The following is a 17,962-nucleotide window of genomic DNA, read 5'->3' as shown; positions in this document are numbered from 1 at the left end:
AAGAAACTGGACTAGAAAAAATATACTTTTCAATTTCAATAAATAATTCTTCATGATTCATAGATTTATTTAAGAGAGAAAAAGGAACATTTGAAACTCTAGAACTTAAGAGATCATAACAAATAAAGACCAAGTCTAATATATTATTTAAATCCTCTGTAGTTGGCGCAATTTAGAGGATCTTCTTTCTTATGTATCGGGCATACTATGCTGAGATGCCTCTCATCGGGCATGCTTTCTTCCGACCATATTTTGCAGATAAGTTGGTGCATGCTCCCACCAAGTCATCGCCTGCTGCTTTGAATAGTTCGGCAGCGATGCCTGCAGCTCCAGCAGCTTTGTTTGACTTAAGTTTAGATATAGCTATCTTCACTTCATCAAGGCCGGGTAGGCGAAATTGTTGACCTGCGTCGCCAAGGCTAAGAGTTTCTATCCCCCTTACAGCAGAATTCGGTTCGTCATCGCCGTTATATAATTTGGAGAAGTGCTCTTTCCATATTCTCAGCATCGACTGCGGTTCTACTACGATGTTCCCCTGATCGTCTTTACAGGCTTCGGTTCGTGGCTGGTACCCTTGGGAGGTTTTTTTTACCTTTTGGTAAAATTTACGAACCTCATTTCTGTTGTGACATCCCTCTATATCCTCGATCGCGCGCTTCTTTTGCTCTCTTTTTTCCGTCTAAGAAGCCGGTGTTCCTCTCTCCTCTTCTGCTCGTAGAGCTCGCGAGCAGCTCTAGTCCTTTTGTTTCTCTCTCTCTGCGCTTGCCGGCATTCGTCGTTCAACCAGGGGTTTCGCTGTGGTGGCCGTGTGAAACCTAGCACTTCAGAGGCGGCAACTCTGATGGCTGCAAGGCAATGTTGCCACTGGTTTTCAATGCTTAATGCAGGAAGCATAGGACTCCTTAAGAGGTTATTAGAGACTCGATCGGAAAAGGACATGACAGTCTCTTGCGATTGTAGTCGTCTAACGTCGAATCTTCTCACAGTACTTCCTTGTTTTGGCTTGGCCCTGGATATCTTTAGCCGTACCTTGGCTACAACGAGGTAGTGGTCCGAGTCAATGTTGACCCCTCGGATAGTTCGGACATCCTGTTTATTGGAGAAGTGTCGTGCGCCGATCGCAATGTGGTTAATCTGGTTGACAGTTGATTGATCAGGAGATTTCCCCTTGTGGATATTAAGATGAGTGAACTGCAAACTAACTACCAGAACGTCTCGCCCCGCAGCGAAATCGATTAGCCTGAATCCGTTGTCCGAGGTGGTGTCGTGCAGGCTGTTTATCCCGATTTTACTACCAAAGATGTCTTCTCTTCCTAGCTTGGCGTTTAAATATCCTAAGATAAGTTTAATGTCATAGCCAGGGCACTGCTCATAAGTCTTGTACAAAAGCTCGATGAATAAGTCTTTAGTGTCTTCATCTTTCTCCTCTGTTGGGGCATGCGCGCATATTAGGCTTATGTTGGCGAATTTATCCTTGATGCGAATTGTCGTGATGCGCTCGCTCACACTGTTGAAACTCAAGACTTTTTGCCTGAGCCTCCAACAACAAATCCACACCCAAATAGACGCTGTCTTTGTTCTTGGTAGCAGTCGCAGTAGTAATATTCGCAGTCTTTTAGTTTGCGTTTGCCCGGTCCATCCCATCGCACTTCATGGATGGCTGTAATATCTGCCTTGCAGCAGTTTAGGGCTTCCGCTAATTGTTCGGCTGCACGTGGTCTGTTAAGGGACCTAACATTCCACGTACATATCCGAAGTTCGTTGTCCTTATTTCGTTTGCGTGGGTTGTCAACAGTGAATCCGTCCGTATCCGAGGTTTGTTGGTGCTTCGAAACTAAAGGTATTTATACGTGGCCAGGAAGTCACCCCGACGGCACAACCCCAAACCTGGAGGGCCAGATCCTTAGTATAACTCCAAGGATGGGGAGCCGGATAAACCGCTCCTTACAGGCCTGGGCTCCGAATATGTCGAAGAAGCCCTATAAGGTGTTCACTAAGTAGTTCAACCTTACTGGAACTGTAGACGCCACCGTTAATTCCATCTCGAGAATTAGTCCGCTGCCGCCTGGATAAGGAGAGGTGCCTTAGTGGAAACACCTCTCCCCCCTCTCTCGTTTGCTGCCCCCAACAACTTTCCACTGGGGTTGGAACCCAATCTCCAGTTAAGGTACTAGGCACCCGATGTTCACCGCGGGGAGGTGAGAGTAGGAGTTCATAGACAGAGGTGGGTTTTGAGAAAAACCAATGGAAGCTTGTGTCCTCTTGAATGCACATGTCTACCGTTTGAACATTAATCGGGGGCATCTGTCAATTGAAATATTGTACAACTCCGGTTGAACCATCCTCCACAGTTCGGCTTTATTTTTTGTTAAATGTTTCCAACCCAACGTACATTTTGAATCTCCTCCAAAATGTTCTATGGGATTTAAGTCAGGCAATCAGGATGGCCACTCCAATACACTGATTTGTTGGTCCTTAAAATACTTTTCAGCACATTTGGATGTGTGCTTAGGGTCGTTGTCCTGCTTTGAACACATTTGAGAGACAGGTTCTCGTCCGCATAAGGCAGCATCGTATCCTTCATAATATTCACCTAAAGATGTTCACCATCATATTTTGATCCATTTTCCCTTCAATCAAATGTATTGGTCCAACGCCATACCAAGAAAATCAACCCCAAAGTATGATATTACCGCCACCATTCTTGACCGTTTTCTGGATATATTTGGGATTCAGTTCTTTTAAATTAAGCCTTCTAACGGTTTGTGTGCCATCACTTCCAAACAAATTTGTCTTTGTTTCGTTCATCCACAAAACGTTGTGCCTTATTGTAACCCACTCCAATTAAATCGTGGGCGAATTTAAACCCCTTTGTTATGTTTTGTTCTCCTTAGAAAGGGCACCATTCTTGCGATCCTTTTGAGCAAGTTAGCTTCAACAAGTCTTCTATGAACAGTTCTGGAAGTTATTGTAAGCTGTACTTTTTTTTTTTATTTCCCTTAAAACCTTGTCTTGTCTTGTCTTTCAGTCTTCTCTTGGGGTTGTTTTACTTGGTTTTCCCTTCTGTTTTTTGGCTCTCAGCGGTCAAATTGCTTTTGCAATCAACTTGAGAGATCTGCTCATTATTCTGGCTATTTCCCCCAAAGATTTTCCCTCTTTCTACCGACAAATATTTTCCTTAGAATGAATTCTAATATTATTAAAATAATTTGAATTTACTTCCTTAAGTGAAGTTATTGTTTTATAAAAATAAAAAAAAATATTAAAAACTAATATTTTTGATATTATTAAGCTCTGTGTTCCAAGCGTTTCAACAAGCAAACAAAATTATTTTGCATAAGAAAGTCTAATTTTTTTTCTGATAACGGTTAAAACTACTTCTAATGCATGTTGTTGTTTTAATTTGGGTTTACTCTTAGCAACAGCTCCACTTAATAGTAGTTCGCTGGGAACAATGACTGGTGGAGGTGATAAATACCTCAGTGCAACTTTAGAGAGCCTTTTAAAGTCTGTTTAATGGACTTTCCACCAATTAAGTGGATTATTGTCCAATTCTAGTCTTTTTTTTATATCGGTAACATGCTAACTCCCTCCGGAGAAGTGCTTCGGGACTAGCGTTATCAGATTCTCCTTCACCTCCGTCTTCAGTTGATGAATCTAGCATCATTGCCATATTGCTTCTGAAGCAAGACTTGTAACTTTAACCGGACGTTCCTGGTTCCGAATGTAAAGTCTCATCCATTTTCTTCTTTTTTGTGTTGTTTTCATTTGGTGACAACGATGGAGAACTGGTTCTTAATGGATCATTTATCATCTTTAGAATTACATCTTTAATTCTTTCCTTGGCGATGGGTTTAAAAAATGTATGCTTATAGCGAGGGTCTAAGTATGTTGAGATCGCATACAAATCGTTGTCTTGCAAAGACGAAAATTTTGTTGAAAAATGAGTTTTCAGATTTAAGGCTGCCAGCCGAATGATATCAGTGTCTGATGGTTTTGATAAGTATTCATCAAGTTTTTTCTTAAGCATTTGAATTATAGAAATCACAGATGATATAAGTGCCTGAAAGCTGCTCATTTCACTAGTAGCTTCTTCAAAAAGTTTGAGTAGTTCAACGCAGCATTCAATTATTTTCCACTCTTCTGGTAAAATTGGTTCAATATTGTTGTCATTGGCATAAAGACCTAATACATCTTTTATCTTGGAAAAACGCATAAACATGAAGAATGTGCTATTCCAGCGTGTCGCACAATCGTGGAGTACTCTAAGATGTGGTTGATTAATTCTGTCCTGAATTTTTTCTAGCTGTTTTTGAGTAATAGTTGAATTATTAAAATGGGTTGAAATTTTCTTTAATTTTTGCTTAATGTCTTTTATATTTTCTTGCGATTGTAAACCATGTCAAATTACAATTTGCATCTTGTGAACAGTACAATCTAAATTAGTCAATGATGTTAGTAGCATACCTCTTTTCATATTGGAGCCCTCTCATCTCGTATAATACAGTGCACTTTTTTCTTTAAAATATTCCATTCGGTAAGCATTGTGTTAAATTTGTCTGCAATGATGTCACCTGTAAGGCAATCCTCAAACGTCTCGCATTTTAATACGATTGATGTTTGTTCAAAGTTTTCTGATACTCCGTGGCAAGTTAAAAGTTAAGCTTAGCAAGGAAACACTTGAGCTGGGATCTGTCCAAATATAAAAAGTAAAAGACATGTAGTCATATTTTTGTTTTGTTCATTGTTGGCGCTATAAAACAAAGTCTTCTGGGAGCTTTTACTTCAAGTGGCTTTTCAACGAAGAAGTCGTGCGTCCTTTTCGTGAGTATGTTTTACGAAATATTTTGCATTCGAACTTGTCAGGATCATTTTTATTTAAATTAAAATAAATCCAGATGCTGGTTTTTGTTGGTGGCGGCATTTATGTTCTGTATCGGTATCACTTTTTCACTTAATATATAAAAATAAACTGTGTCCTCTGGCCCCTTAGCAAGAGCTTTTATATCCTCAAATCTGTGACCATTGCATATGACTTGTTGTTGCTTTTGTCGTCGCCTACTTGGGACCGAGATTTTTGAATTGGGACCTTTTTTATTGATCATGATATAAGGCTTAAAAAACATCCGCATCCACAACAAACTCCGCATCAGTTTATGCGAATGCGGATGCGGATGTTGGAATTATTGCTAATAATCTGAAATTGCGGATGCGGATTCGATTATTCGCATCATCCCTAGTATGTACACACAGAAGAAGACAGTAAACTAATATTTTGACTGTTGAATTATAAATTAAAAATAGCTTAATGGCTTAAAAGTCCATAAAACGGATGCAATTTACTGTATATCTCTTTGTCTGTGCCAGCATTTGTTGATGATATATTGTTAACATTTCGATTATTTGGACCCCGAAAGTAAAAATGTGTGTTTGACTATTAATGGCTTTTCATATATGATATTGAATGTATCAGTTTTAACTTTCTTTTTGTTTCATTTACAATACTCGAGTGATCTTTACTCAGTTTGATTTGTATTCCATGCAATACATTTTTTACTGAAACGAATTAATTAAAATTCTTGCATTTTTAAGGAAGAACAGTTCGCAATCATTATTTTCATTTAATTTTAACATAATTAAAAATTCTGAAATTGAATACGTTTTCGACATAATAGTTCGATAAATTGATTTGTATGCACAAAGCAATCATTTTAAATCAAATGTATTTCGCAACGATCTCTTAACGAACAGTGATCATTTAAAGTCAAATTAAAAGAAAGGACAATCACTTATGACATTTTATTTTAACCTCCCAAATACGTCAGCGTCAGAGCAGCGGCCTTCTCTTCTTATTCGAATTCTTCAATATTCGAATTTTCAAACAAATAGTTTTACCACTTGTGCTGCTTGCTACAACCATTTAAAGATATGTCTTTATGATTTGTTGAAAAATGTAATCTTGTCTTTGTGCCAACAATCTTAATATGTAAATGCCTTGAAATCATCAATTAAATCTGCTATTCTCGCGCTAATATAAAAGATAAAACAAAAACAACAAATATGAAAAAAAAAAAATAAAAACAATGATTACCACACATCCACGCCAACACGAAAATTGCTTATTTCAAACAGAGGTGAACCTCCTCAATACCTGTCTGTCATTTTTAGCTATTTGTCAACTAAAAATATACAAATTTTTTCATGTTTCTCTAAATATAGCAACAAATTGCTCTCGGTAAAAATCAAATGTTCCGAATGGCGAACAGAAACAGAAACAAACTCAAAAATGCCCACATTTCTAATTGCATATGTATGTAATTTTCTTCTCATTGGCACAGGTGCGAGGAGCTCCAGCTATAGCAATTGTAGGATGTCTCTCGCTAGCGGTGGAAATCTATCCAGAAAAGTTCGACTCGAAAAAATCGTTGCGCCAGGAGATCGAGGGTAAACTAAACTACCTCGTCTCGGCTCGGCCCACAGCTGTGAACATGAAAATTGCCGCCGACGAATTAATCGCACTTGCAAATGAATTAACAAAGAACGAGCAGTGCACAGTGGAAGACATGAAATCGAGGTACATAAACACTTAATTCTTCTTCTTCTTGTGGTCCTGTGTTTTCTTATTGGAAACAAAAATATATATTTTTATTTTGCTGTTTCACAGATTCTTGGCTGCCACGGAGGCGATGCTGGAGAAAGACATAGACGACAACAAAGCAATCGGATCGAATGGTGCCGCTGCTATTCTCAAGAAATATTCCAAAGAAACATCTGTTCGAGTGTTAACGCACTGCAATACAGGCTCGTTGGCAACTGCAGGCTATGGAACGGCACTGGGCGTTGTGCGGAAATTGCACGAACTGAAGAAATTAGGTGAGACAAGAGTGCATGGAATGCATGGATGCTCAGAGTTGGGTTGGCTGCAATTGCAACAATTTTTCAAACAGTCTTTTTCTTTGTGTTTACTTTGGTTTTCTAGAACATGTTTACTGCACAGAGACACGTCCATATAATCAAGGAGCACGACTGACAGCTTTTGAGCTGGTACACGATAAACTTCCGGCAACATTGGTGTTGGATAGTATGGTGGCAGCGTTGCTACGAGCCAAAAATATAGGCGCCGTTGTTGTTGGTGCAGATCGAGTAAGTGCTCGCGAATGATTTTTTATATACAAAAATTTTTAAAACTCATTTTGTTGTTATTGTTTTTGTTAAGGTAGCGGCTAACGGTGATACAGCAAATAAAATAGGAACATACCAAATAGCTGTGGTGGCTAAACACCACGATGTACCTTTCTATGTGGCGGCGCCTTTGACTTCTATTGATTTTCAAATTCCAAGCGGTGATCATATTATTATTGAAGAACGTCCCGATCGCGAAATGACACATGTTGGTGAACATAGGATAGCTGCACCAGGTAAAAATTTTTATTAAGCTAATACACCTACAATCTAAAGTATTTTTAATTGTTGTTATTTAAAAAACAAAACCAGATTTAAATGAAACTGTTTATGATTTTGAAGTTTTGTATACCTTAAAACATCACAGACAAAAATTCATTTAAAAAAACATGTTTTTTTAGTAAAATAAATGTTGGTACATATTTTTAACATTTTTTCCGAATGTTGATGGGTATTGTGACATCTCTTGGTGCTAACTACTCCATTGCCTACTTGGAAAGCTTTCTAGGTACTATGAAAAATCGAATGTTTTTTGATTCAACCTTATGGGTACACAAATTAAAATTGTTATTGAAATGGAATAAAACAAATTTATGTTATGTTTGGCAGTTGGTCCTTCTTTAGTTTTAATCATTTCGTAAATGAGTTCGGCTATAAGTCCTACAGCCTTTAGATATAATAACTAAATAAATTAGGTGGCACAACAGTTCATGAAGTACCAGGGCCAGTGGCTTACAACTCTCAACTATTCCTGTATGGGAGCAATGTTGTCAGAGATGAATATATTTCAACTATATTTCGCTAAACGCTAGCGTTGGATATAACGGAGAGGAGAGAAATTGGGCGGTAATTTTCGATGGCTTGTGAGTCCGTGTTTGGTTTTGGTATAGGGATCAGAATAGCTTTTTTCCATTCATGCGGGAATGTACCGTTTTCCAAAATATTATTATATAAGTTGACCAATCTTACCATGACCTCAGCTGGCAAATTTTTTAACATCTTAAATGTTATTTTATCAGAACCAGGCGTAGAGCCTTTGGTAGAACGTAGTGATTCTATAAGCTCTGTTAGAGTAATAGCTGGACTCAAAGCGGTTGAAGAAAAGTCCATTGAAAACGTGTTTTTTTGATGTAGGATATTATGGGAGAAATTTATATCGGAACTGTACCCAGCCCATTTGTCTGCAAAGAGTTGTGCGATCTCGCTTTGATCAGTTACTAATGTTGAACCTTGTTTGACGGAGGTGATCCTAAACCGAGAGTGTTTTCCGTTTATAATCTTAACTCTATTCCAAAGAGTTTTGGAATCCATATTTGGATTGATGAACGCCAAGAAATTTGTCCAATTTGTCTCTTTTAGCTATACGCACTATTTGTTTAATTTTTCAGCCAAACGTCTATATGAAATAATATTAGTGGAATTGGGATTGCTTTTTAGATTCCGCCAAGCGCTTCTTTTCTCGAGGGTGAGATTTATTATTTGCATGTTAAACCAAATGGGTTGTTTGTCGTTGTATGGTGGGTGAGAAGAGGGAATTGAAGTGGCTGCAGATTGTCTAATTATTTTTCTTAAGTTTGCTGCTTCTTTGTTAATGTTTTCAGACCTAGGGACAACGCTTGAAATTTGGCCTGAATTTTGTGAAAATTTGAGCCAGTCAGCTTTGTTTCTACGAAGCGAGATTGAAATTTTTTTCTAAGGGTGTACGGTGATCCTGTATCAATTATTGTTGGAAAGTGGTCACTACCTTCCAACGAGTTATGGGTTTTCCAAGTGGCATCAGTTGTAATTGATGGTGATACAATTGTCAAGTCAATGGCAGTAAGTGTGTTTCTTGTAGTGAAATGCGTTGGTGACCCATCGCTCAACAGAACTAAGTCAGAACTTTGTAACCATTTAGCTACAATTGTTCCCGCACTATTGGTATGTTGGGAGCCCCACATTAAGTTATTGGCATTAAAGTCACCTAATACAATGCTTTGTGGAAGGTGGTTTGCGGCCAGACCAAGATACTCTTGCTGTGATAAGATTTCATCAGATTGTCTGTAGATATTTTGCAGCGTAAGAGGGTTAGGTAGGTTAATTTTCAGAGTTTGGGTACGTATTCCACTTGGGCACTTTGTGTACGTATGAGGTATATTTGATTTTATGAGAATAGCAGTGCCATCTTTATTTCGCTCGTGTGGCTTATTATTAAAATAAGCAATGTAATTTTTGTATTTTGATGGTGCTTTTTCTACAAGAACTTTAGTTGATTACTTCGGGATTATATTTTTGAATAAGAATATCCAAGTGTGGAAGATTATTGAAATATCCTTGGATATTCCATTGAAGAATTTTTATATTAACTTTTTTGTTCATATTGGTTGTTGGATTATTATTTATTTGAAATGTATTCGTTGTTGGCAAAATTTGTTGTTGGTCAATTATTGATGGCCGTGGGCTTCTCTGACCGGAGGGGGGGGCATGGGGGCTGTGCGCCTGGAGTCCCTGTCCTCTCCCCTGTCAGAGATGTCTACGACCTCCTATACGGAAAGAGAGTTGAAATGTTATTCATTGTCATCTGTATCTGATGTAGATATAAAATATGGTTCTTTTTGTATTAAATTGTTTGATATAATTGAAATTGGAGAATTTTGTGTGGTGCTTGTTTCTGGGGGTTGGTTTGTTTGGTTAAGTATTGAAATAGTTTTGGGTGTTGGTGGCAGTGGACGCTGTGGTTGTTTCTGAATAATCGGTAGATTTATAGGTAGTGGGGAAGCGGAGGCTAGTCCCTCGGATTTAGGCATTTTTGGTAGTTTTGGGGATGAATTTCTTTGGACGGTTGTTTTGCAGTTGTTGGTGGATGTATTAATGTTGTGATTGTCTTTTGCTTTATTAGCATCTAGATTATGAGTTTCTGTAGACGGAAGAGTTTTTTCAGAAATCTTGAGACTTTCTCTGGCTCTTAATGAGTACGTTTGGGCTCTTAAAATTGGTTGAGTTGGGTACATTTGACTATATGTGCGTTTAGATTCTCCCATACTGCACTTGTTTCTGGTTTTGATTGTTAAGATCTCCTTGTTTTGGAGATATTTTGGAGAGGTTTTGGATGAAGAAGGGAGGGCTTCAGAGCAATTGGCACACATAGTTCGAGTGCATTTGGTGGGTTCATGAGGTGGTAGGCTGCAAACTTCACATTGTTTGCTATTATAACATCTCTTTGCTGTGTGTCCCAAAATCTGACAACTCTTACATCTCATGGGGTTGGGGATATACTCCAGAACTTTTGTTTTATACCAAGCTATATCGATTGTGGGAGGATATTAATAGCGATCGAAAGTGAAAAGCATAAGTCCCGAAGGACGTAGACCACTTTCGGTATTTTTCTTCTTCTTTAATGTTAATTAAACAAGGTGCATGCACAACTCCTTTTGAGGAATTTAAATTGGCATGAAGTTTCACCGTTACAGGGATCTGGCCAAGATTAGAAATTCTAAGGAATTTATCTGTGAGGATCAAAATATTCCCATCTCTAAGTTGGGAGATAATTTCGTAGTCCTTACTCACAGCGTCCATTGCTTTGTTAAGGATAAACACACTTATTGATGACAGGGGTTGTTGTTCTTCTTTAGGAGAGATTATAATATTATAATAAATTTAGGGTTCTTAAGGTTTGAAATGTCTGAGGTAGAGGGAAATCAGTTAGCGAAGAGTTTTTTATTCTTTTTGCACTGGGCTCCGAATTCGGGGGCTCCGCCAACAAATCGAATCTATTCCCGGTTTTTTTTCTTCCTGGCCCCGGGGCCATTTTAATTGATATGGAAACTTAACCTCGCACCAAAAATTAAAGCACGCGGTGTCAAAGAAAGTTTATAAGCCCTGTGAAGGGAAAGAGATAGATGTATATATCAGAAAATCGTTACGCATTGCATCCCAAATGTAGTAATCAGCTGCTAAACCTTTATTTATTTTTGATGTGAACATAACTCAAATCTCTTTGAACAAGCAGAACAATGCTTCCATTTATAATCCTTCCATTTTATAATCTCAGATTTTGAGTTTTTGTCTCTGTAAAGTCACTCTATTCAATCTCATTATTATACAAAATTTTAAGGATAACTCATACCTTGTCTGGAAAAGTGGGTCTACACCAACCCCTTTTAAGATTCTGCGATGTCGGGAAGTGCTTTATATGATTTTTATGAGCGGTCAAACAGTCAATCAGTTAAGGTTTTTTCTCAGGGCTTATATTCTATGAAATTAGAAAACTAGCTTAGTAAGTATTCCAAATTCAATGTATTTTGACTTTATTAGCTTAAGATTGTAATGCCTTAGGATGTCTAGGAACTGATCCTTTGATAATTAGTAATTACTCTTTATTAAAAGGTCTGCATTTAAACTAACCATAACGATTGCAGTGTCAATATAACAAACTGTGTATTATAAACAGTTATTTATATTGAAAAAGACTATCAACTACTTATAAAATTGAACCGAACCCTAACATAAAGTTGACAAACATCGTTGTATACCTGAGACAAGTGGAAGATAAGTCAAAAAAGTCAGGTTCTGGTTATAACATCATAAGCCATAAATCATCATGTGTGAACTAGGGCCTCTCCCAAAAACGTTTCCATTTAAACTGGTCTTTAATTAGATCTCCAGTGGCACACTTTTCTTTTTCTTTTTTTTTTATACACTTCAGAATTCTCAGAAAGTAGTAAGCTTACAGCAAGCGTCAAACTGCGATCAGACGCTTATCATAAGTGCATGTGTTAGTATAATGAAGAGATTGCATTTGAACAAGCTGAATACGATGTTCGTAGCGAGGCAGATCATAAGGATCATCCCAAGGAAGACCCTTTAGTTCAAAGCGAATGAAATTATGTTGAATTGATTCAATACGTTTTTTATGAATTTCGTAATAGGGAGTCCATACCTGCGATGCATATTCAAGATGAGGACGAACATGGAACTTCTTTGCCCAGCGTTTTATAAAACCAAGCACAGAACTTGCTTTATTAACAATCAAATTAATGTGATGCGTTAATTTTAAGTTGCAACAGAAATGAACACCTAAATCTCTAAATGTGTAGACGCGACAGAGTTTTTGCGTGATATACAATAATCAAATACACTAACGATTCGTTTTTTAGTAAAAGTTATCGTCTGGCATTTTAAAGGGTGAAATGTGAAATTATCAATGTCGGCTTGCAAAAGGATACGATCATGGGTGGACTTTATAATCTTAAAAATGTTCATGTCATCAGCAAAAATGAGAACTTCACGTGAGCGTAGACATGACGAAACGTCGTTAATAGACAGGATGAATAGAAAAGGGCCAAGATGGCTTTTCTGGGGAACACCAGATTGAGCAACAAAAGGTTTAGAATGACAATTTCTAAATTATATCTCATAGAATGTGTTTTCAAGGTATGACTTGATCTAATATAAGAAAAACTATGGAAAACTTAGCTTAGCTTAGCTAATTCCGTGGCTAAGTTGGTCAAACGCTTTAGAAAAGTCAGTGTATACACAGTCTGTTCTAAAACGTTTGAACATATGTTTGAGAATGTGATGAGATTTGTAACGGTTGATCTTTTTTTTATACAAAACCAAGTCTTGTGAGGTAACTTTCGATTTTCTCTTGATCCGTGGCCTTCCTTTACCCAGCCATTTCAGACGTTGAACTTTTATCCTATTGCTTAAGTCTATGTCCCCTGTACACCTCGTCGTTCCATCTTTTTCTCCACTCGTCATAAATGCAAATAGGACCGTAGATCACGCGAAGTTCATGAATTCCTCCCTCATTGAATTAGTAGTTACATTTCGGATCAATACAAGTAATATTGGATGGATTCAAGTCTGTAAAACCACAAAATAAATGTTTGTGAGCCCCAGAGCTCTTTTCTATCTTCTACACTCTTTCTTATTTTTATTAATGATTTTCTGTCTGCGACTTATAATCCAATACATTGTTTCCCTAACGACAGAACTCTTGGCTTTTCGTTTTTTTTTGGAGACTCACATCCCTCTTCTTTGTAATGAAAACTGCAACGACAAAATATGATAAGCTCATTAAATTCAAACCTAAACACTAGTGTACAATGTTGAATAAAAAACAGCGTGATATTTATTGCTGTCTTGTATCGTTAAAGCAAGATATACCCCTATTGCCGTTATCCATGGATGGCACTTACATCAATGAGACTAAACATCTCGATATTCTCGTTATGTGTGCCATCAACCAACTCTTGTGGAACTTGCAAGGTGTTTGGGTTTCCTGAGGAAATGCAAGAAATATTTCTTACGTTCTGATCTGGTTATGTACAAGACTTATATACATACGTCCAAAGCTTGTACAACTAACCTAGAGAAGGGCTCTAGGTTGGTACTTCTATAACTTTCTTAAGTTTTTTGGACAATATTGAACGTAGAGCATTTAAATTAATACCATCATGGGATCATTTATATCGCTTCAATATCCTCGTAAGGTCTAACCCTTTTTTACCGTTATTCTAACAATCTATGCTCTTGAGAAATAACCTGCTGCATTCTTCTCCTTAAACAATAAACAGGTAAACCATAATACTAGCGCTTCTAGGTATGCTGTTCAGTATACCCTCGAGCCCAACTTCGGTTGTTCTATAGCCGTACTTTGCTTCTGCATAGTATAGCACAACGGGTATGATAAGGGTCTTACATATAGCTCGAAAAAGGGCTTTGCTACCCAATTTCTTTCTTATTCCAAAGAATCAGCGGTAAGCAAGAGTAGTTTTTCGTTTGATCTTAGCGCTGCTATTATTTTATGCGTTTATAACAGTGCAGGTGCTACGTACTTACTTACTTAGGTCGTCGGACCTGTTAAGTCCGTTCGGAACCCCTTAAGCATAAGGCCTCTACTACGCCTACGCGGCCTCGTGTACGGTTTCCGGAGATGTGTTTCAGCTCCCTCCAACTTTCGCCTCGTGACGTTAATTCCACCTCGACTGTCCTGCGCCATGTGCTTCTCGTTCGTCCAGCTCTTCTTCCTTCTTGTGTGAGCGGATTCCACTGCATTGTATGGCCTGCAGTGCAGTCGTTACCCTTTCAAAGCATAAGTCCAATCCATTGTCACTTACGCCTTCGTATTATAGAGTCTATAGGTTCCTGGCCTGTCCTTCTATGAAGGACCTCACTTGATATAAGGTTTGGCTTTCTTGTAATGGCCGAAGTACTACACCCATAATGAAGAACAGTTTTGTGCTAAACAGTCGTCTAAATTTTCGACAGCATACCGAACGCCGCTTTTGCTTTGCCAATGCGGCAGATGTCGCCTTCTTTGGTCCCACCTTCGATAAAGACGATACTTTCAAGGTATTGAAAGCTCTCCACTTTTTCCACCGATTGCGAGGAATTATTTATTTGTTTTGCCAGGATTAATTTTCAGCCCCACAACTTCTGCTTCTCTGTCCACACTTGTTGTCATTTTATGGCGATCCGTGATCCTATGAGAGAGTGAGCAAACATCGTGCGCGTAATCCAAGTGCTTTAAATACCTCCATTCGATACCTCCGCTACCTGCGCGCATCACCAACAAAAACAATATAGGCGTTAGAATACAGCCCTGTCTGATTCCGCTACGGATTTCAAAATCATCTGACAACCTACCATCGTGTAAAACGTGACACTTGGATCTTATAATAGCAATTATTTTTCTGGGATGCCTCTCCTCCGCAAAGGTAATCAAATATACTTCCTGTTAACTCTATGAAAGGCCTTCTCAAAGTCGATAAATAGCAGGTGTAGTGGTGATCTATATTCAAAGCACTGTTCGATAATGATCCGCAGGCCCTTTCTTGATGACTGGATGTACTTTGTTTTCCCTTTTTAACCGCTTAACGTATTTTTGCCGTCTCTGTTTTAATGTTTTAAAAAGCCCCATTGAGAAAGCTGTAAATTATTCCGATTTTGTTGGTGTCAAAAGCATGTGCGTGTGTTATGATTGTTTTGACATTTTCTCTAAAAAATAAGATTCGTTCTAGAATAAGATTGGTTGGTTCAAATCCAAATTTTCGGTTAAAAATTTCAGAACGCTACAAACGATATGAAGATGTTATCTATGCTTTAAAGGTTTTCGACTCTTCCTTCAAACCATCATCATTAATCATTTTTCCTCTATGTCTAATTGTTGGCTTAAGAAAACAAAATATTTATTCTCTTTCCAAACAAAAAAATCAAAACTTAATAAATTAAGGAGTCTGGATAGGCGGCTCAGCTTTCATTTGGAAAAAACTGATATGACTTGAGTAAGAAAGATTTTCCTTTACTCACTTTCCAGACAACTTTCCTAAAAGTTCCTTAAACAATAATATGGTCATATGTCAACGGTTTTTGTAAGAAAATTATTTTCTTAGAATTGCATTGTCTCTCAAAATCAGTGGGAAAGTGTTTTTCCTAAAAAGAAAACAAACATTTCAAAGTAATGTGTGTTTCCACATTGCTTCAGTACTGGGATATCGAATATATCCCATATATATATCGAAGGTGCCTTTAGTAACGTGGACACATCTGCAATCACATCTGCACTGACATCTCTAAATGTAGAGAGTTCGCTTCGGGAGTTTGTTCATTTAATGCTTACTAGCAGAATAATTAACTCAAAACTGTCAACTCTTCTAGTAGACGATTCGTTTGTAGAGGGACACAGCAAGGTGGTGTTCTATCCCCTCTCCTCTGGAACCTAGTGGTGAATGAAACCCAAACTAATCTGGATGCGGAGGGTTTCAGAGTGATAGCCTATGCAGACGACGTTGCTATAGCAGTTTCAGGAAAGCATCTTAACACCTTAAAAGAACTCTAACAAAATGCCTTGGACAGACTAATACTTTGGGCTGATCAATGTGGACTGGATGTTAACCCACGCACGCTAAATACCTGGGTCTTGTCTTAAATAAAAAATTAAATTGGAAACGCAACGTACAGGAAAGAGTCAAAAAAGTTACTGTAGCTCTCTTTTCCTGCAAAAAAGCTATTGGGAATAAATGGGGCTTACAACCCAGAATCGCATTGGCTTAAACACATCGGTAATCAGACCGATTTTAATGTATGGTGTGGCAGTGTGGTGGACTGCTTTAGAGAAACCTATAAACAGGGATAAGCTAAATAAAGTCCAACGTTCAGCTTGCCTATGTATAGGGGATCGCTTCGCAAGACCCCATCTGCGACACTGGACGCCTTACTCTACCTAACACCTCTTGACATATCTAGCAAACAAATAGCTGCAAGCTCTGCTATTCGTGTTAAAGCTTCGTCGCAGCGGACAACATTGGCCACTCAGTAATTCTTAGGTATTTAGAATTAATTCCAAAGCTTACAGACTACACCATCCCCCAACTGCAATTCGACAGAAATTTCCAGATTTCTATACCTCCCAGATCTTTTTGGGAGGATAGGACATTCTTGGAGGATGAGTCAATCCATTTTTTGACACAGATGGGTCAAAAATAAAAGAAGGGGTTGGTGGAGGTGTGTACTCTGTACTCTCTTACCAATCATTGTAGCGTGTTCCAGGCGGAACTTATGGCGATAAAAGAAGTCTTGTCGTGGCTTAAAGAAAACGCGATATCAACATCTGATATCCGTATTTTCTCAGATAGCCAGGTCGCTATCAAATCTCTGGACTCTGTCTCTACAAACTCTATAATAGTCCATAACTGTCGATCATCTCTAATGGAGATGGTGCAACAGTTTAATATTCACCTTTGCTGGGTGCCGGGCCATAGAGGCATTCCAGGTTATTGTAAGGCAGATGAACTCGTTAGGAACGGTACAGTACAGCCCATCCAACCACGTTTGGCAAGTACTAGAATACCAATCGCTACTTGTAAACTGCTGCTAATGCAAGACGCTGTGAGGAGAGCAGGCACTAGGTGGAACAACATCACCACGTGTCAAGTCAAAAAAACATCTGGCTCACACTGGATTTAAAACGTTCTCTAAGCAGATCACATATATGTAAGCTCGACAATAGGTGTCATAACCGGACACTGTCTAATAGGAAAGCACACCACGCGACTAGGCGTATTCTCAAATGACTTTTGCAGGAGTTGTATGGACGAGGAAGGAAGAAAAGAGGAAACAGTTCTTCATCTTCTCTGCACATGCCCTGCGCTGGCTCGAAAACGCAAGAATTACCTAGGAGAATTTTTCTTTAACGATCTAAACGATCTAAATCATATCAGCATAATCAGCCTTTCACGTTTCCTAAGGGACTTAAACTGATTCCATTGAGCTTAGGAGGAAGCCTCAAGATTCATGTGGTATTACAATGCGCCATTAAATTGGCCTAAGTGTGTCCGTTTCCACCTTGGACAGCAACTATAACCTAACCTAACCTACCTTAAAAGTCGAATTTATTATGACCGATTTAGATAAACTCATTCTAATCCAATTCTAACCACTTCTGGCGGTGACATATTTTATATGTACATATATGGACTACATATCAAAATATACACATATTAAGAAAAGAAAGCATCTGCATCACCCCTTATCGTGATCCTGCGTCTGTTAAACCTCAACTCATTACAGGAACGGAGAAATTGCCAACATACTGTTCATACACGGGCTTTTTTCTGGCTCAATTGACTACTCCACTCTCTATTCGATTTCTTTTAATACTAATACCCGTAACCTGAAAAACCCTCTCCCCTTCAATTTACCAACTCACCATACCTCCTATGGCCTTAACTAATCGCTGAACCGTATGCTTCATTCATCTGATTACAACATAAGCACCTATAAACTCAAACTCCTTTTG

General features: G+C 38.3%; 1 protein-coding gene across 3 annotated transcripts in view; it reads left to right on the top strand.

Annotated features, from left to right (window-relative positions):
• The window catches only part of LOC129941761 (methylthioribose-1-phosphate isomerase), a 33,530-nt gene that overhangs the window by 14,586 nt on the left and 982 nt on the right, over window positions 1–17,962 (top strand). For all 3 annotated transcript variants that reach the window (XM_056050478.1, XM_056050479.1, XM_056050480.1), the window contains exons 3-6: window positions 6,339–6,574; window positions 6,665–6,873; window positions 6,980–7,143; window positions 7,217–7,418. In XM_056050478.1, the coding sequence (XP_055906453.1) occupies window positions 6,339–6,574; window positions 6,665–6,873; window positions 6,980–7,143; window positions 7,217–7,418 (811 nt within the window). The remainder of the gene's footprint in view (window positions 1–6,338; window positions 6,575–6,664; window positions 6,874–6,979; window positions 7,144–7,216; window positions 7,419–17,962) is intronic.

This window comes from Eupeodes corollae, chromosome 1, assembly GCF_945859685.1.
Source record: "Eupeodes corollae chromosome 1, idEupCoro1.1, whole genome shotgun sequence".
Lineage (NCBI taxonomy): Eukaryota > Metazoa > Arthropoda > Insecta > Diptera > Syrphidae > Eupeodes > Eupeodes corollae.
Note: the sequence above shows the minus strand (reverse complement) of the source record. Positions and strands in the feature narration are given on the sequence as shown.